The sequence below is a fragment of the Melanerpes formicivorus genome, unplaced genomic scaffold, assembly GCF_026170545.1.
Source record: "Melanerpes formicivorus ecotype bairdi unplaced genomic scaffold, bMelFor1.0.p_v2 SCAF_5, whole genome shotgun sequence".
Classification (NCBI taxonomy): Eukaryota; Metazoa; Chordata; class Aves; order Piciformes; family Picidae; genus Melanerpes; species Melanerpes formicivorus.
This window is the reverse complement of record NW_027142357.1, coordinates 18,287,541-18,307,601: the sequence shown is the minus strand read 5'-3', so window position 1 is coordinate 18,307,601 and position 20,061 is coordinate 18,287,541. Positions and strand designations below refer to the sequence as shown.

The window sequence follows — 20,061 nt, the reverse complement described above, 5'->3', positions numbered from 1 at the left end:
GGCTTGACGTAGAGAGAAGAGGCGGAGCTCGTGACGTACCCGTCACGGCTGCGCGCTAGCGCTACCACCCCACAGCGGGCGGCGGTTAGCGCGCAGGGCCGGCTGCCGGCGTGGGACTGAGCAGGGCGGGAAGGCGCTTGACTGAACGCTGGCACGGTTATATCTTATCTTGTCTTGCTCGCTATTCCCTTTTCCCCCTCTCTCTGCTCTCGCTCCCGTCGTTTGCCACCCCTTCGCTGGGGAAGGGGCTGCTCGGCTGAGCGCGGCCCAGGGCTCGCGGCGCGTCTCGCGGGGGGAGGGGCGGCGGCCGCCGTGAGGGAAGCAGTAACGGCCGTTGCGCGCACGCGGCACCCAGCCCTCCCTTCCCCCTCTCTTGCTGGGTGGCTGCATCCCGCCTTTCCACCACGTGATCGCTCTCCTCCCTCCTCCTCCTTTCCCTCGGCTCCATATTGGTACGGAAGGAGGCGATTCTGGTCACAAAATGGAGGTAACTGCTCGCCGCGTGTAGGGAGCGGAACCTACTAGGCTAAGATAAGGCAAGGGTGGAAGGGGAGGTGATGTGGTCTCTTTCCCCTTTCGCTCTCTACAGAGGTAGAGCCGTATTAACTATCCGCCGGAGCCCCTAAGTGGGAAAGGGTAGCGCTGGGCGCGACGGGCAGCGGTTTTGTGTGTGTGTGCGTAATCTTGCCCCTTGGCGTTCCCGCCGCCACTGTGGAGCGGCCGCCTCGTAGCGTTTCCGCTGCCATCTAGATCCGTTTTTTCCTGCGACATGGCGGGTTTAGCCCGCAATGGCGGATGCTGGCAGGAAGAGGGAGGGTGCGGGAGAAGCTGCGCTTCCGCCGTGCAGACCCTCGGGCGCAGTGACTTCAGCCGCCATTTTGCTGAGCTGTATAGTGTGGGTGGGGAAGATCTGGGCCTCGGCTTGGGACGAGACTGTTAGTTGCAGATTCCTCCTCAGCTAGCCTAAGGGACTCTGAAACACTTAGGCACGTATTCGAGTGACAGTGGAGAAGAACCGCGTCCCACACAGGAGTGTGTCATTGTTCTGTCCTCCCTGTGTGGCCCCACTCTTAAACTACCCTGAGTAGTGCGGTAGGGATATTCTTTACCCACTAATTTTCCTGCTAACAGACTTCCATAGCACTTATGTTCCATTAATGCAATGTGCTGCTTCTCGTTGAGGAATACTGGTACATGTTGCAGCACCTTCGTAATAACCTTCCCCCATCGCCCCTTCCCGAGGGATTTAGCACGTGTAGCGAGCTTTTGCTGCTCGGGGAGGTGGGGGAAGGCATAGTGCAAAGCTTTCTCCTTATGCCTTTATCCAGTCCCCCAACCGCGCAGGCACAATAGCTGCGGCGTTTGGTGGCATTCCACCACGATCCAAGCGGGCAACAGGAAGAAGCAGTCCTGTGCAAATGCAGATTGAATTATTCCTCAACTTGAATGAAGTCGAGATTAAATGCAAGCAGGCGCAGTCATTCATACCCTAGCTGGAGGGAAATACTGTCATGATATCTCGCCTTGTTTTTTCTTTACTCTCTTCTCAAACCTATGGATTTTCTTTCTCAGCTATTTTAAGTAAATCATGATAAGCAGAACTGGTATTGGATTTTTTTTCTGCGGTTTTTTTCTTCTCTCTCGACCCTCTTCATCATAAACTGAAACCTTAGAAAATGTAGAGCACTCGAGTCACTCTGTTTTCTGTTCCTGCATTAAAAGCAGAGAACAAACTAGGTGCCTTAGAAAAAGAGCTAAAAATAACTTCCATGTAATCAATTGGTTTAGCTGCTTCAAGGTTGAGTAGTTTAGCAACTGGAACAGTTAATGGCTTCAAAGCATTTTGACATGCTTCAGTAAAGCTTGGAAAGTCATTGCATAAGTTACTAAGTTAGTATTTTTTTCATTTTTCCTAGCAGATAATACCTGTTGGCATTGGGAATAAACTGCCAACATACTTAAGAGATGAAAATCTGTTGTTTTGCTGCTTAACTCTTTTATTTGGTAAAATACACTGTATCTACATTAGGTCTAGTTTTAGCTATTTACAGAAAAAAAAATACATCTCCATAGTATTCTCTGAAGGACAGGTGAATTTCCATTTTGGCGTTGTCTGTTTCACCTTTATTACCTTGTCTCTGTAAAGGCTACAGTAGCATTTGTAGGTTCCTTCGAGCAGTGAGGTATGTCCCAGGATTTTTCATAACTTACAGATTTGTTCTGAGACTACTTTCAGCTCTGTAGTTAAGTTGCAGTGTGTATCTGCTAGTTTAACTCAGTTGATTAAAACGTTCTCAATACTTAAAGTTGACTATGTTGTTGATGTTAAGTATTTTAAAAAAGCTAATAGTGACGGCTTTATTAACTTTGTAAGGCAAAGCAGGAATAGGGCTGAGCAGGGCTGTGTTTCCTTCAGCAGATGGTGTGCATTAGCAGGGAGACAACTTGCTTTTCACTGTCTCCGCCACGGTGGCAGGGGACCATGCTTCAGGGCTTTTTGTTGGCCACCATGGAGCCTCAGTAGAGAAAGTAGCAGGTGACAGAATCAGACAGGGATTGCATACTTTAAATTACTTAAAGTCTTTTAATAGGCTTATCCTTTTTCTCCTTAATAATTACCAAAGTTGGTTTTTTTTTCTATGCAAGTACTTTTTTTTTTTTTAAAGCCTTTGAATTGCTAATGTTCTGTTTAGTGCCTTCCCGTTATGGCTTCAGGAATTGAAACAGCTCAGTTGAAACAGTATCTTAAGTCAAACTGATGTTTTGTTTAAACGATCTCAATAGCAGGTTTATTATTGTGTAGGGAGGAACTGAAAATAATGCAAACACTTTATTTCATAAAACCTTGAAAATTGTTAATGCATTAAATCATAGTACTCATTGTTTCCCAGCTGAGTTTAGTTTGAAGCTGGTTTTTAACATCGAATTATTAAATAACAATTTCCACTCTTGAATGGCAGTACATACTGATCATTAGTAGAGGCCAGCTCGTCTTTTATTATACAGTATTTGAGGGAATAAAACCCGAAAACCCTCCCCACAATCCAAGCAAACTCCAAAATACATCTAATCTGGTAAATATAAATGATTTTAATGCAGTACAAGTATAGTTCCACAGAACTACGTTATTTAGTTGACAGTCTATTTGCTACTGTTTTTTAAAAACATGCAAAGTAGTGATACTATAAAGATACTAATAAAGTAGAGCAAGACAAACTTAATATATTGTCTCAGAAAATTAGAAATAAAGACTAAGGGGAATGTGATTTACTTTTTAAAATTGTGTTTCTGTGTGGTGTTTGTGGAGTTGGTTGTTTTGGGGTTTTTTTGTTATTGTTAGAATGTTTACAGATTTGCTCACTGAGCTTATCTGGTAAACTTGATTTTTGTATAGAACATACTTCATTTTGTTAACATTTATTGTTAAAAGTTGGGTGTGTAAATGGGTAAAGGCTGATAATCACACGTCACTTGGAAGAAAAGTAATTCAGATTACTAGTGCTACAGATGGCTGAGAATCATCTGCTAAAATTTCTGATGTTGCAAGAATAGAATCAGTAGAGGATTCTTGCATTTAACACATCCTCTAGTGTTACAATTCCAGGCTGCTAGATCACTGATTACAGTAAGTTACACATATGATAATTCTAATAAGAAATAATTGCAATGTGTTGAATATTATGGGGTTTAAAATCTAGGTAAGTAGAGTTTGATTTATGTAGTGAACTTGGATATCGAGAGGTGGAATTTGCTGTTTGAGTTGTATTTTTGATCGTTATGCAAGATGGTAATCAACAGATTGTTTTTTGTGGATTTGAGCATTAATTTGTACCTAGGTAGTCCAACTGGTATAAGAAGAGATTTACTAGGATAACAGATGCTCTTCTTAATCATGAGTAAAATAGGTTGAGGATTTTTACTCTACCCTTTTAAATACTTGCGTTTTTTTTCTACATTCACCCCTTCTCCCATTTCCTCCTATAAAGCTACACTCGTGCAGTGCTGCACAGGAATTGAGGCAAGTACTAACTTATCCAACCTGTTTTCTAGGGTTCCTACATCTGAAATAAAGGCTGAGCTAGAGTACCCTTCCAAAATGGCTGCTCTTAAGGAAGAGAGAGATGTGGAAGACTACAAGAGGAAAGGAAGACGATCCTCACAGGTGAGGGGATTTCTCATTTGACAAGTAGCTTTAAGGGGAAGATATTTTAAAAAACTCCACAACTGAACCATTTCTATTTGATATATTAATTCCTAGCTTTTTTTTTTTCCCCTTTTACTTTCATCACCATATTAGTGGAATAACTTTGAGTTGTAGTATGTTACTTAAAATTTTAAGGGGTGAGATATTCAGTGCAGTGGGGAGATGTTGCTTTTCTAGTTTTCTGTTAGAACAAAAGTGATGAAATGTATGCTTGTGATTAAAGCAAGGTGTATTTTTTTAAAAACAAGTTCATGCATCCTCAGGAACTCAGTTCCTTTGTATCTTCACAATCCTGATATTAGAGGGAATGAAGTCAGGGGTTTTTGTGATTAAAAAATGATTGACTAAATGATTGATTAAAAAATGATTGAGGCTGTACTAAGTAAAGATTTCTTTTGCTTCTGACAGAAATACTATAGACTGAATAAGGTGCATAGTATAGAGACGATGGTGGGGCTGTTCTGAGGATGTGAGCTAGTTACTTTGGGGCAGGGTGTGGAAATGGGAGTGGGAGAAATAGCCTTGGTACCCTTCAGAAAATAACCTGAAATTTAAAATCACAAAAGAGAAGGTATTAAGCTATGTAAAAAAAATATTTATAACAGACGTTATCTGATGGTTTTGATTTGTTTTCTAACGTTTTTCCAGGATGCCTGAATTTTGAACTAGTTTAACTTTTTCCAGGAATCATACTCCTGCAATGTGTGAGGGCTTTTACATGTGAATTAGAACTAACCCCATCCGAGTTGCATGTGTGGGGTACCTTATGGTTATTTTGTATTGAAATGTGATAAGGGTAAAGTCCTTCTGGAAGGAATGTTGCAACTGTCTCCTTTGTTTGGACTTCGGATAGAATGTAACTGGGGTCACTCAGCTGCCTAGTAAAAGAGCTCTTAAAAGTAGCTTGCGCTGGAATGTACTTCCAAGCCATTAAATTTCTAGAGAAAACGTTTCACAAAGTTGATGAGGTGCCAGTTGTCTGTAAGGTTTCCCATTTCAGAAGGCAGTCTAGGGTTGGACTGCCTAAGGAACAGAGCAGTCTCATCTTGCAGGTAAGCATAGCTGGGATGCCCTGGCACTTGCTGTTGTTAATAGAGGTATGGTGCACCAGAGGAGTTGACTTGAAAACAGTGCCTTCATACTGTAGTACTGCAGTGCCAAAACGCTGATTAATCAAACCTCCTGCCATGTGAAAGTTAAGTTCATAGCAAACTCGGAATACAGAGTGTGTATCACAGCAGCATTGTGAAAAGGTGTCATAAGTCCTGCAGAGTTTAGGATTTTTCATAGGAATCCTCGGGGGTTGCTAGTTGCCAATTTATTCTTCCTCTCTTCTGAGAGACGTGCAGTTACTTCGCTGAGTGTTGGTGGTTTTAGGTAGGATGTACCAACCAGAAGGTGGATTTTGGTGGTGAGAAGGGGTGATCCACGTGCTCCCCACAATCCGGTCTCTCCCTGCCCTCCTTCCGGGCCGCGCTTTCCGGGGCAGGGCCGTCGGGACTCTCCCGCGGCGCTGGGACGTGGCGGGCGGGGCGGGCGCTACTGCGCGAGCGCGTTCCCGCTCTCCCGTGGCTCCTCCCCTCCGGCTCCATATTAAGGGTGGAGGAGAAGAGATCGCACACAAAATGGAGGCCGTCTGGGATCCGCAGAGCTTTGCTTCGCGGCAGGAAGTCGCTAGTCAAGGCTGGAATTAAAGTTCCCTGACTCCTTAGAGCCTGTTAATGTATTTGGAAAGGCCTTTAAGCTGCGCGCGGGAGAAATGAAGCTGCTTGCTGGCTGCAGGCAGGATGGGTGTTCTTGCAACTAACCCTCCCCGCCCTGACAAAGGAAAACTGCAAAATGGCGTCCTGGCCTGCGTTATTAGCTGCGCAGGAGGGAACCTGGAGATTTTGTTGAAGTAGTGTGGTAGTTACACAGGGCAGGGAGAAGTGTGTTGTGCAAGGTTTGCTGTCCAGCAGAGACTTGTTATAATCAGCCTGCAGCAGAAGGACTGAGGAACGACATGTGTGATAGAGGACAGCAGCACTCTGAAAGCTGTGGAGATGCTTAACCCAGTGAGAACACAATACCTGAAAAAAACTAATTCCCTATGAAAATGTTGCTTTTTGTATCTGTAGAGACATACTGTAACAGGTATGTTCTGAATACACTGTCCTCTTTGGTAGGAGCGGAAGAAGCTCTGAACAGCATTGTTCCAGCCACATGGGAATGACAGTTTATGTGCACATGATACATTTCCTTTAATATGTGTGGGAGAGTTTGAAACATTTAATGTTCCCAGCTTTAACATAACCCAGCTAAAAGTTAACTATTGTCAATAAGTTTAAAAAAGGGGGGGGGGGGAGGGAGCAATTAGCAGCAGAAGACAATATGTACTTAATCTGAAGTAGTTTCTTTATATGGTATGTGTGTTATTCTGGTATTTTATACTGAAGTTTACATATAGATAGAAGGGAGATTTTTGTTATACTTCTGTAGTCCAAACCACTTGGAAGACTGTAGAAAAGAATCTTTACTTTTTAGTCACAAGACTATTGACTGTCAATCATTTATGTAATCTTCCTGTAACAAACATAAACCTTAAACAACACATTGTTACTGAGAATACTGGGGCTTTTTCCCGTTTAGTAGGTGTGAAGTCAGGCATTTACTCCCCACCCAGCTTTTCATAATCTTAGGCATTGTTTTCTGTAATACAACCTGAATATTGTAAAATGATGATTTGTTAAAGCAGTATGATGTAATTAAATTATTTTTTGACAAGTATTGCTTCGCAGTACTCATTGCTCTTCAGGGTGGTAGGGTTGCACTCAAAGGGATGTACACTTTCTGGACCAGCCCAGGAACCACCACCCACTTCATTTACATTTTGGCAGAGGTCAAAGCACTTTACCTTCAAGTTTGAAGCACATCTACATGTAGAAGTCTGTGGGTGCTTTTATGTAGTTCAGTTCTAGACTAATGATGCATGTAGTCTAGATTAATTCACTGCAGCAGAAACTTTGATGCCTGTTAATGCATTCATGCTGCCGAATTGAAGTCATCCGCAGCATAACTAGCATGTGCCTTGTGCAGTGTTTTACATGCACAAAAATACCAACTTACTAAAGAAGTTTTTTATATGATTTTTTTAACTAAGATTTCTGTTTTGGACATGGGAGAAAGCTATAAAACTGTTTTTCACAATTGGCTGACAAATTTATGGGTATATACCCTGACACCAAAAAACCCCAACACTGAAGGAAAGCAGAAACACTAAAGCACCTTTAAGGCTACTTTATTTATGCTATAGAAAACTGAGTTCTGAAAATTGACAGATTTTTTTAATGTGGCTGGTCATATATGAGTGATATTGTCAAGAACACTTAACAAGTATCTTAAAACAAGTTTAAGGTATCAGTTTGCCAGTAGTTGTACCCACTACTAGTCATTTATTAGTCATTTACTTTGTAAAATAAGAAGTCCATGTTGTTTTGTGTGTACTGCATATGTACTTCTTTTTTGCTTGCATGTACTCAATTTGAAAATTATACTTAAGGAATTAAGATTCTTAAATTTCTTCCAAAGTGCATAAAAAACCTTTCCAGAATAGATGACCCAAAATGAGACACTGGATTTGCACAATAACTGGTTTTTCTTTTACACTCTATTAAAGTTTTTATAGTTCCTTGTGACAATGTTTTTTATCTACCAGTGCTTCATTGCTTATACCTACAGAGTATTATGCAACCCAAATGTAAGAGAGGCAGTACTGTGGAGTAACAGAATCATTTAGGATATTGAAATTTCCTTACTGTTATTTGTGTTTGAGCTCTCTGAAGTTGTTAATGCTTTAATTAAAATCACACCTCAGTGTTAACTATGCTGCTGTCTAAACTCCTTAGTGGTCATTGTTTTTATGTAAATATATTCCACTCAATTGTAGTTACAGTGTGCACAGATAATTTTTAGTAATTTTGTGGTTTGCATTCAAAATATGTTTTTGTTTTTTCTATTTTGTAGGGCCATGAACCAAAGGAGCCAGAGCAGTTGAGAAAGCTGTTCATTGGAGGTCTGAGCTTTGAAACAACAGATGATAGCTTGAGAGAGCACTTTGAAAAATGGGGCACACTCACGGACTGTGTGGTAAAGTGTCAAATATTAGTTTGTGCTTTTGTAAGAATACAGGTACATAATTTAGTACAGACATGCAGAATGCCCCCTGTGTTTTTTGTAGGTGATGAGAGACCCACAAACAAAGCGTTCCAGAGGCTTTGGCTTTGTGACTTACTCTTGTGTGGAGGAGGTGGATGCTGCTATGAGTGCTCGACCGCATAAGGTTGATGGGCGTGTGGTTGAACCAAAGAGAGCAGTTTCAAGGGAGGTGAGTTAGTGTTTCAGTTAACCTCGTTTCCTAATCTTTAACTAATGGTTTAAAACATTGATTGTAACTTTCTGGCGTTGTAGGATTCTGTGAAGCCTGGGGCACATCTCACAGTAAAGAAAATATTTGTTGGTGGAATTAAAGAAGATACAGAAGAATATAACCTAAGAGAGTACTTCGAAAAATATGGCAAGATTGAAACCATAGAAGTCATGGAAGACAGGCAAAGCGGAAAGAAAAGAGGCTTTGCTTTTGTAACTTTTGATGATCATGATACAGTTGATAAAATTGTTGGTAGGTAACTCCTTAGAAGTGACTCAAGGATAAAAGTGTAACAGGAATTATAGAGAAGAGTGTGTGGAATGTAAGATGATGGTTTAACCAGCTGCTTTATTGGAAGAAATGAGGTAGCTGTAATGGTCCTTTAAAAGTGTGGTCATGCTTTACAGTAGTTTTCTATGAGACTTCTATTGCATATTGCTTTCAGTGATTTGGTTTTCTAACTCTTGGGTATTTCACAATTTTTTGTAGTTCAGAAATATCATACTATAAATGGACATAACTGTGAAGTTAAAAAAGCTCTTTCAAAACAAGAGATGCAGACTGCTAGCTCTCAGAGAGGTGAGTTTGTAGTTGTGCATGGTTGTTTTATGTGTAACTGGTTTTCAATTAATGTAATTTTAAGTAAAACATTTTGTAGGTCGTGGTGGTGGCTCAGGCAACTTCATGGGTCGTGGAAACTTTGGAGGTGGTGGAGGAAACTTTGGCCGGGGAGGAAACTTTGGTGGAAGAGGTAAATTACTAGAGTGTTATATAGAGAGTAGAATTTTTGTTGTAATTCCTGTGTTAGTTGTCTTAGACAGTTGAAAACAATTGTCTCTTTTCTATTCCAGGAGGTTATGGTGGTGGTGGTGGTGGTGGAGGTAGCAGAGGAAGCTTTGGAGGTGGTGATGGATACAATGGGTTTGGTGATGGTAAGTGTTTTGCTCAATATTTTATTTTTTTCTCACCATAATGTCGTAACTAAGTTAAAGTCTTACCTTCACCATGGAAATGAAAATATTATCACCGAAGTGGACTTCTGCGCTGTAGAGTTAAAGGGTTTTTTTGTTCCGCATAAAAGGATGGGTTTAAAAAGCCACATTCCTGTATTTATCCTTTTAAATAACTTCATGTCGTGACGCAGGTGTTTATGATTATTGAACTAAATGAAATTTCAGTGCCGGCTGAGATGCCTAAAACTGCATAAAGCGGTGACCAGTTAACAGATACCTTTTCAATCAACTCGAAGACTTTTCATGGTTCAGTAGTATCTTTTCCAAGATGAAGTTTCGATGAGTATCCAAAAGAACTGGAAATTACCAATGCATATAGAAGTAGCTTTTTTTTGTGTTTGGGAGAGGCAGGAAATGTGGAAAATAGCGTTTAATTCTTTCTGTCCCAATTCTTTAAGCAGATGCATTTTGAGTTCTTTGGAACTGCTTCACAGTTTGGAAGTACTCATCAAAACGTCAGAGACTAGATCAGCATCTAGACTAACTGAAGTTTTTCAGATGCCTTAAGTTTGTCTGGATAAAAACTATAAACCAGAATTTTGAGGGTTTTTGTCTACTTCAGTCACTTCTGTTCAGAGGAATAAAGCGGGTGTTGCACAAAGCCATTTGTGTAAAGAGACAGGTTTTACATGTATTGGGTTTTGGTGGTGGTAGCAGAATGTCTGTGTATTCTCTGTGAGCCAAAATGAATTTCATAAGCATTATGCTTCTGAGGACACGTAAGCTAATGCATGTGTGATGTTTGGATTAACTGGTTTAGAAATTGCGGCACTGCAATGAGTACGATACAGGGGAAACATTGTGGGGTGTTGTGTGGTTATGTTGTTGGTTTGTTGGGTTTGTTTTTGTTGGGTTTTTTTGTGTGTGGTTTTGTTTTGGGTTTTTTTTTTTTTGTCAGGTGGACCTTTCATTACCAGCATTCAGCATTGATGTGTTTATTTTAACTATTTTATTCAAAGGTGGCAACTATGGAGGTGGTCCTGGCTATGGCAGCAGAGGAGGTTATGGTGGTGGTGGAGGACCAGGATATGGAAACCCAGGTGGTGGATATGGTGGTGGAGGAGGAGGATATGATGGTTACAATGAAGGAGGAAATTTTGGTGGTGGTAAGAGGCTGACTTTAGACAGTAGGCATCCATGCTTTTCAGTCAGGTCCGAGTTGTACAATGCCCGAAGTATGTTACTATAAAGTTGTATGGTTAAGTCTTAATGTAGACAATGTTACACAAGGAGAGCTACTGCATTGTTTTACATGGTACTAGTTGTTCTTTTTGAAAAATAATAAATGTACATGGGGAGGTCAGGTAGAATTTTTAAGCGTTTGAGCACTGTAGTTATGCTGTTGCTCTCAGCCGTTCACATCATGTCGATCACTTTGTCCTTTGTGAAGATGATAAATCGAAGTTTATATAAACTTTTTCATTGTGTGCTCCAGGTCTGAGGAGTTAAGCTGGAAAATCTACTGCATAATTTTATTATATCCTCTCATGTTGTGTAAGCAGCGTGCCTGTTATAGTTCTGTCATTTTCTGGAGCAAATCGATTGTATATAATGTATTACATACAAAGCACTGGAAGGATAACAGTGAAACTTGTGCTTTTCTGAGTTTGGAGGCCTTAAATTTCTTCTGTTGCATTAACTTCTAATTGCCTACTCAAACCTGTGTACAATTTCTAGTAACAGACTGTTTAGGTTGGAAAAGACCTTTGAGATCAAGTCCAGTTGCTATGTTGTGTGGTATTTTTCATCAACAAAATGCCAATTTTAAACCCTTAAAATGCTAGGGGTCTTCTATCATTTGTGTATTTGGTGTAGAGGTAGCATGCAAAATGCTTGCAATTCTATTTCAAATTGTTTTAAACATGACATTGGATGTCATAATTTGGCATGCTTCATATCCTAAGTCTTGAACCAAAGTGGTTTTATAAATCTCTATTTGTTTCAGGTAATTACGGTGGAAGTGGGAACTACAATGATTTTGGAAATTACAGTGGACAACAGCAGTCTAACTATGGTCCCATGAAAGGTGGTGGCAGTTTTGGTGGCAGAAGTTCAGGCAGTCCCTATGGTGGTAAGTATGATTTTGTACAGCAAAGATTTTTGGGTTAAAATCTCATGTTACTGCTGTCCCAATATGCACTCGTTTTTTTTGTAGGTGGTTATGGATCTGGAAGTGGAAGTGGGGGCTATGGTGGTAGACGATTCTAAAAATGCTACCAGGAAAAGGGTAGGTGTAATGCATATTTATAATGATGATTAATAATGTACAACTGTTCACTGAGAGTAATAATTTTCTTATCCTGTATTCAACAGGCTACAGTTCTTAGCAGGAGAGAGAGCGAGGAGTTGTCAGGAAAGCTGCAGGTTACTTTGAGACAGTCGTCCCAAATGCATTAGAGGAACTGTAAAATCTGCCACAGAAGGAACGATGATCCATAGTCAGAAAAGTTACTGCAGCTTAAACAGGAAACCCTTCTTGTTCAGGACTGTCATAGCCACAGTTTGCAAAAAGTGCAGCTATTGATTAATGCAATGTAGTGTCGATTAGATGTACATTCCTGAGGTCTTTATCTGTTGTAGCTTTGTCTTTCTTTTTTCTTTTTATTTTCCCATTACATCAGGTATATTGCCCTGTAAATTGTGGTAGTGGTACCAGGAATAAACAAATTAAGGAATTTTTAACTTTTCAATATTTGTGTAGTTCAGTTTTTCCACACTTAGTACAGAGAACTCTATAACAGAAATAAAATGTAGTCTAGGGTGTTTCCTTGTTAGAGAGGATAAATGCATTTCTCAATTACTATTTTGTATTAATTTAACAATAGAAACACCTATTGATTTGCAGTCTTAAGGGGTCTAGTCTCAGTGTATATATGTAACTGTCATTGACATGAGTTACATAAGCATACAGAGGGAAGACATCTGTATGTTGCATTATAGTTTGTTTTAGATGTATAACTAGGATTGAGTTACTCAAATTAGTGTTTGTGAATTATAGAACTAAGCTTTACCTTAATGAAAACTCAAAATTACTTTTTGGTTTGTGCATAATTTTTAATTTGTAGTTCTGTATTAGTACTAGCGCTTCAAGAAAATAAGGCATGATAAGTATTTTAACAAGACCAACTTTAGACACATTAAAGCTGTCTCCCGTCTCATTTGAGATGTATAAGGGATAACTGCAGTTGCTTAAGTCTTGGGTGAAGACAAAAAGAAACTTGCTTTTTACCTTTATATTTATTGTAATTCCCGAGAAGTTAAGGTGGGGGGAATCAAGTGCCTGTTTTCTTGGGATATACAATGATTCTGTTTCAATAAAACTATACTCTGGGGAGGGTGGCTTGGAATTTTCATCCCCTTCCTTTGTCCCCATTTCCCTCTCCCTCACACCAGACTGCTCTGTTTCAATTAAATGAGGCGTCATAGTGACAGTATTAGGAATGTTCCTCAATAACTTAATGGCTATATACTTTCTTGCATGCACCCTAGGCAATTTTCTGGACACATTCTTCTGACTGGGAGCCAAGGGTAGCACAGGTGTAATCACTGACAGTCCCAGGTAATGCGTTCCAAAAGCCCATTCACCATGGGCTCTAAGTAGTATAGTTTTCAAGCTTCTCCCCTTGCAAATGTCTGTGCTCAGCTAAGAGCTCAAAATAAAACACAATCTAGGTGTATTTTACTGACTAGAAACACCTCCCACGATGTAGAATGGTACAATCTTGAGTTTCCACAGGCAGAATGATAGCGTGTTACAATTTTATTTGATGCACTGGAGTAGCAAATCTTATAAGCACATGTGGCTAGAAATTGTACTTCATTCTCACTTCTGACCTCCAAATTACATACAGCACTGCAGTCTGTTCTTTTCTCATCTGATGTAAATTCTCTCAAGTGTTGCCAGGACAGTGCTTTCTGTCGGTTCAGACCCAGAGGAGTAGGGACTCAGTCAATAGAAGAAATACTGACACTTGACAATGTGTATTGGCTGGCATTACTCACACTTGGTTTCACTGCTGGGTCAATGTGCAGTATAAGGTAAATGCAATTCCAGTGTAGGAATGAATTTGCAAAGATGTATGAAATACTCAAGGCATAATCAGTCATATTAACAATGAATTATTTTAAGTAGAAAAATGAGTGTGTTGTTTGGAAAAAAAAATTAAACAATGTTATTTAAACACTGTTATTGGAGTGTATTTAGACTGCAGTACACTAAAACAAGGAACCCGTGTCAAGATGGTAGCCTCCAAACTGGATTTCAAAGTCTGCTTATTTTCTGTGGAGTTATAAAATCTCTAAAGTTAAAGCAAGAACTGGTGATTTAGTGAATGCTTCTGTTGTTGTACATACGATTTGGGGTTGGGGGGAGGCTGTATTTCAATAAAGGCATTTTTTAAACAACCCATTTGGAGTTTGAAAACATTGGAAACTAAACCACAACTCACTAGGGAGTGAGCCACCTAACTACCGACTTGCTTTGTACATTACTACAATTAGATGATGTGTAGACTTGTACTACGTGGGGCCTGCATCTGATTGCAGGGACGACTGGAGGATGGGGTTGATGTCCCTCTGACGATCTGATATTTCTAAATTTTAGAATGTATTGACAGTGTTCTTTTTAACAGGGCCTCTTGTAGCTGTACTGTGACAACAATGTTAACTTTGAAAAATAGTGTCATAATAAACTTTATGAACAAGATCTGTATGCAACCTTTTAAGAGATGGATGTAAGTGACCGCTTTGTAGGTGGGTGGGGTAGTTTAGCTGTCGTTTGTGATGTGGAAAAGTGTAAGCCATGAGGACAGTGATTAACCAGCTTCACAGAACCTAGGATGTACTTCTTTGATCCATACTTTGCTAAGGAGACTCATAAGACAGGACTTCAGCAGCCTATTGAGTATGGAGAAGTCAGCATAATTAAAGAATGACGAGGCAGCAGGAGCAACAGCTTCAACTTCCAGAAAAGTGAAGGCATAAGATTCTGTGCTGATAGTGAGCAGCTTTCCAAAGGCTAGTTAAATCTGCTTATCACAGCTGAAATATCGAAGAAAGTCTAGCCAAGAGTTCTTCACCTTTTGGAACCTCCTTGAGTGATAGCTACTTGAGTTGACTCAAAATCAATAGGTCTAGCATTTAGACCTGAAAGGAAGGGCAATGAGCATAGGTAAGGTTTGCCTTTAAAATTTTTCATGAATTATAAAGAGTAGTGGGAGGTTTTTAAACAAGGTAAGAGTAATTTCTTTAATTTTCAGGTTGAATGAGAAGCTGCTGCTTGACAAAATGGGGAATGTCTTGCACATCCTCTTCAACTGAAGGTTTCTGACTGGGTAAGATCTGTAGTGCATAGTAAAACACTTGTTTAACCCTTTTTTCCTTCTAGGCTTCTTGTCAGCCTTTTAACATCAAGGAAAGCATTAGGCTTTAGGGAACAAGTATTGTAGAATATGCTGTCCAGTGTTTCCTGTTCTGGATGGGCGTTGCTTGCTGCCATAACTGCTATTCAAGAATCTTCCGTTCCTGGCAGGTACAAAACTGCTGTGCATTTGAGGTCAACAACACAGAAAAGAAATATGTTTTGAAATATGTGCCATAGTTACCATGGTGAGTGTTCTGGGGTGGGAGAAATTGTTCATTACCTTCAAGGAGAAAGCAGCGCCTTACAGAAACTGGAAAGGTGAAGACCTGGAAGTCGTTGGTTACAATTATCAGTAATGTGTGATGCACTGTTGCTGCAGCAATTCTGTAAGGCATTTTGCATTGGTTCCCCTGCTAAAATGGCTTACCAGGTGTTTATTTTCTGTGTAAATCCAAGAGCTCCCTTTTTGGTGCTTTCAGGCAGGATAGTTTAGCAGAGGCAAATACTGTCATGTAATGCTCAGCTAAAAGCACCACCATACTTGCACATGGGATTGGCAATGAAAACTGTCATGCAATCTGCCTTTTATCTACACTGGTTCTTAAGTCTTGGAACATGTATTTAATTTCTTGCGTACTTGATGGTTACAGGTCTTGGATATTTTTAACTTCTATTTAGTAGTGTTGGACGTCATACTGTTTGTGTGAGTTCAGTTTCTGTTCTAGTGTCAGTTATGCTTCAGTTGTTCAGAAAAAGTCAAAGGGAGCCTGTACATTTCATTTCAACTTGGGGCTTTGGGTTTGTCCACAGACTGATTCACATGTTTACAGGCAGTAGGTAGCAAGTTTAAACATCCAGAAAGCAAACTTGAAATTACAGCATACAACTGAAAGTCAACTTGGATGTAAATTTGCAGTGGCAATGTTGAGATGTGCTCATCTAATTGGGAGCTGCTTAATGGAAATTTCAGTGACTCTTAAGCGAACAAATGTTTTTTTGCTTAGCCATGGTTGAGCCAAACTTTGAAAAGGCTGCAATAAAGCCACAGTCTAGTGTAGGAAGCTAGGCAGCTTGTTGCTGAGGTGACAAGCTTGCTTCCTTAAACCCGGAGGAGTAAAACCTGCTTCTCTGCTAGGCAAAGTTGTCTTGTGAGCTCACCTAGGCACATAGGTATGTAACAACAGGTAACGGGGAGTAGCAGTGTATGTCTCAGAATTACTCAGTTGAAAGCAAATGCTTTTGTACATGGAGCAAGGGAGGGAGATCATTACAGGTTTTAACAATAAGGTCTTGACAATGCTTTAACAAGACCTCTAGCTTGTTCTATAGTTCTCATTACTAGGCCTGTGTATATAGCAAAGCTCTACTTTTTCCATAACAGGAGAGGATTCTACGATGATGCAGACTTGTTCTCTGTATACACCTGCACTCTGTATAGAACCAGAATTTCACTTAGTATTGTTTCATGCTTAGATTTTTAATACTTTTGTTAGACTAATTAGCTTAAGTTATACTCCATTCATAAATGAACCCTGTCAAAGGTAAATACATGCTAAAGGTCCAGTGTATCTTTGCCTAAGAGGCATTTCAAGAGTTAAGAATGTTGGTTCTTCTATAGTGGCTGCTATTGAAAATAGCAACTGTAAATGGAGATTTAAAGAGGTAAAGTTAACAAAGTATTATCCCTAAGCTGCAGTTCTACAGAAGTTTTATTTGGTACCTAAACCTGTGTGTTAATCTGAAAGCAAATGGTACTTTCAGGTAGCAACAATGTCTTTCCCCAAAAGGGGCCCATGTGGATAAGTGTTCTAAGGATTGCTGAAATTCAACAGCATCTTAACTGTGATTTCACTTAAATATTTAAGGTGGGAAGGGGAATGCTGCTGGTCTTTCAAGCATTGGTTGCGTGATGTACTGGCTTGCTGTCTTTGGTTCCTGTGTTTAAGGCATTAATGTGTTTCCATACACTGTCTACACCGCGGTGGAATATTCACTTACATTATCAGTCTGTGGTCTCTGACAAGTGTTATATCTTAAATTGTGTGGAGCATGAAAGATCTTGAGTGTCACTAAAATTCAGGTATCTGATGGATGATTCTTTTTCTGCTGTGGGTGCTACAGGTTGACATCTCTATCTAAGATTAGCTTTTTCCTGAACTAAAGTAATCCAAGTATCTCCGTAGAAGAAAAATGGCCTTCATGTAGAAGATAATATCGCAAGATTGGGAACAGAATAATTTGTTATAATAACTGGCAAAGACTTGAAGAGGAATGGTGCTAGTGAGCTGAACTTGTGGTTAAACAAGTTTAAAAATAGCACACGAATTAAAATTTTCAGTATAATCCATAATGGATTGAAATTTGTTAAAATCTTGGCATTTTGTATCAGAATAAAGTGTATATTGTCAAATGACTCTCAATCTAGAATCTGTTGGCATCACCTTTTTTTGGTTTTAGTGCTCTGAGGAACACAAAGCGGTCTTAAGTTACTGCAACACAGTATCTTACAGGATCATCTTTACAGCTCAGGCCTGCCAAGTCAGAAAGCCTTAATTCAGCTCAGCTTAACTGTTAATATTAAAAACTGAATCTTTTGATCAAGAAATAAAGGGTCTTCACATGATGACTTGTCAGTGTATCAATGTCACTAAGTCACAGGTTTGGGAACATACTCTACCTCAGTAATAATGAGATAATTTGCAACATGTTTTCACATGCCAAAACAATGCCAAAACGGTGAGTGTTTACATGTGACTACACCATTCACTGTTAAATGCAAGTTGTGTTCCAAGTTACTTCAGGCTGCTGCTTTGCCTGGCAGAATTCAGACAAGGCTTCTGCATTAACTAGAGGGGTTTTCTTGTTCTTTTCACCTTGGTAATGGAACAAGTGTTTATGTATTAGGTTTTAGGCATGTGGGTATGTCTTGGGTTAACAACAGAGAGGAGGGAAAATGACACAAAAAGCAACAACCCAACCCCTGGGCTTTAATGGGGAAGGAGATAATGTAATGCACAATTATCTTAGCCTGGCTCCAGAGCAGCACAGCAAAATGCAGCAGCAGCAGAAGCCAGCAACCCCTACCCCCAGCACCTGCCTCACAGAAAAGACCAACCCTGAAAATGTGGAACACAGAAGCAGCAACTGGAACAGGAAGCCTCTCATGTTATGATCTGAACTTCAAGCCCTGTGACACTTTGCTCCAACCACCACTTTAATTTTGAAGTTGGCATGATGGCAGCATGGTATAGAACTGGCAGCAGCTTCAACTGTAATCCATGACAGGATAGTATAAATACAACAACCCCTGCATAGGCTGATACTGTTAGCCTTTGGCTTTCACGTTAGTGCTAAAACAAGGAACAAATTAGAAGTGGAGGGCAGGGGTTTACTGGGGTTTTTTGTAGCCAATTTGTAACTAAAGCTTTTCTGTTGCAACTGGAGCATTTTCTCAATGTCATACCTTTGATAGCCCAGTGCATGGCAGGGGGGACCCAGGGCCTCTGGGTTCTCTCTGCTTTGCCACCAGAGCCCCTGTCCAGGGCTGTTGTTCAGTGTGCTTACTCCTTAATGTCTATGCTGTAAAGCTTCCATCCTGGATTAGACCCACTTGCTTTAAGTGGCACCAGTGTCTTGCATTCCCCTAGTGTTCACCCTGGCTTGGCAATTTCCTTTCTTGGCAGGGGTGGCAGCAAAGTTAACAGAGGCACCTTTGAACAGCATCAGCAAGAGAAATAGCTGCAGCATCTTTGATTTAACTGGTGGTTTGACTGCTCTAGCTGCAGCAAATAAATTTGCTTCATCTATCAAATCTGGCCTTTAAGTCTTCAACCATTAGTGCTGACCATTTGCCTCAAAAAGAGGAGTGTGTTGCATTGAGTGGGATGGACTGAGGCAATTAACAAGGTAACACCTTCAAAGTGCCAGTTAGGGAAACGCACATCCAGGTGCCCTATCTTCTGCAAAAAATAATTTACTTGTATTGGGCAGGGTTCCTAGCACTTCTGGGGATGTAGGAAATCTGAGGCAACTTTTTTCAAAATCCTTTTATATCTGCAGACATTTTGTGGGACATGAGGTCATTTGAAAGCTTGCAGCAAGTAGCAGAGTGTAAGAAGTACAAAACTTGCGTTTTTCTTTTAAGATAGATATGCAGAGCTGCAATATCCAATAGTCCCAGGTTTAGGTACTGAAGTTTATCTTCGGGCACTTGGTTGTTACACCTGCCTTTTAAAGAGGATATAGTAAATGGGATCATGGTTCCTGGCATCACACTCTCCTGGAGCAAAAAGACCTGGATGAAGCTTTGGTGCTTCTCTGCTTTTCAATCCCCTGCTCTTCTCTGGTTACCTAAGGTCAAACTAGAACTGCAAGAGAGAATGTTTGCACCAGGTGTCAGAGAGGCCTCTGCTGTTCAGAAGTGGTGTATCAGTGAAGAAGATGGAAATAAAATCTTTGGGGCAATAAAAACAAAGGCTGATTATGATATACTCCCATGGCTAGCTGCACAATAAAATACTGTCTAAAGTTGTGCGTGTGCATGTGAGTGTTTTCAGGGGAAAAACAAAACCAGTACCTACAGCCCTGTAGGCTCCAAGCCAGTTGATGGTATTCAGGTGAGAGGGCCTGAAGTTACACAGCACACAACAGTCAAACCCACCTTCCACGGGATCTTGGGAACAGAATACTATTCATCCAAACTCTGGTGTTCGGGTGGTTCAGGAGTGGTTGTAGGTTGGGGTTGTGTGTGGTGGTGATGGTTTGGGGTTTTTTTTGAGGACATTTAGAAAGTCCAAAAGCAAGTGACACACAATGAAACTGGAATTATGATAACCCAAAATGCTCAGCCACCAAGACTGGGAAACGATCCCAAAACTGAACTCACCCACAACTACCATTTTATTTAGCGTAACTTTATGATTAATGAGATAATGCAGGGCTGGCTTCTTAATCCAATATACCTTTTTAAACCCTTTTTCCTACCTTACTGGGTTATTGTGGGTCCTACCCTACCCCTTTTTTTTAAAATGTACCACAAAGTCTTGCAACACAGCTTGGTTTTACATTATAAAGTTAT

At 40.3% G+C, this 20,061-nt stretch overlaps 1 protein-coding gene across 6 annotated transcripts; it reads left to right on the top strand.

The window, feature by feature from the left end:
* The first annotated feature begins 51 nt into the window (after positions 1 to 51).
* HNRNPA3 (heterogeneous nuclear ribonucleoprotein A3) lies at positions 52 to 19,511 on the top strand. Of its 6 annotated transcripts, XR_010987361.1 has the most exons (13): positions 52 to 156; positions 4,051 to 4,162; positions 8,207 to 8,329; positions 8,421 to 8,567; positions 8,651 to 8,861; positions 9,099 to 9,188; positions 9,253 to 9,360; positions 9,461 to 9,541; positions 10,582 to 10,728; positions 11,568 to 11,693; positions 11,778 to 11,849; positions 14,881 to 14,955; positions 17,106 to 19,511. XR_010987361.1 is itself a non-coding variant. In XM_068138525.1 (12 exons), the coding sequence occupies exons 2-11, from the start codon at positions 4,097 to 4,099 to the stop codon at positions 11,828 to 11,830; spliced, it is 1,152 nt and encodes a 383-aa protein (XP_067994626.1). In that variant the 5' UTR covers positions 52 to 156; positions 4,051 to 4,096; the 3' UTR covers positions 11,831 to 11,849; positions 13,112 to 14,333. The 6 variants fall into 6 exon arrangements, 5 of the variants coding, with proteins under 5 accessions (XP_067994626.1, XP_067994623.1, XP_067994627.1 ...); XM_068138525.1 differs by lacking the exons at positions 14,881 to 14,955; positions 17,106 to 19,511 and adding an exon at positions 13,112 to 14,333; XM_068138522.1 differs by lacking the exons at positions 14,881 to 14,955; positions 17,106 to 19,511 and adding an exon at positions 11,936 to 14,030.
* Positions 19,512 to 20,061: the final 550 nt, after the last annotated feature.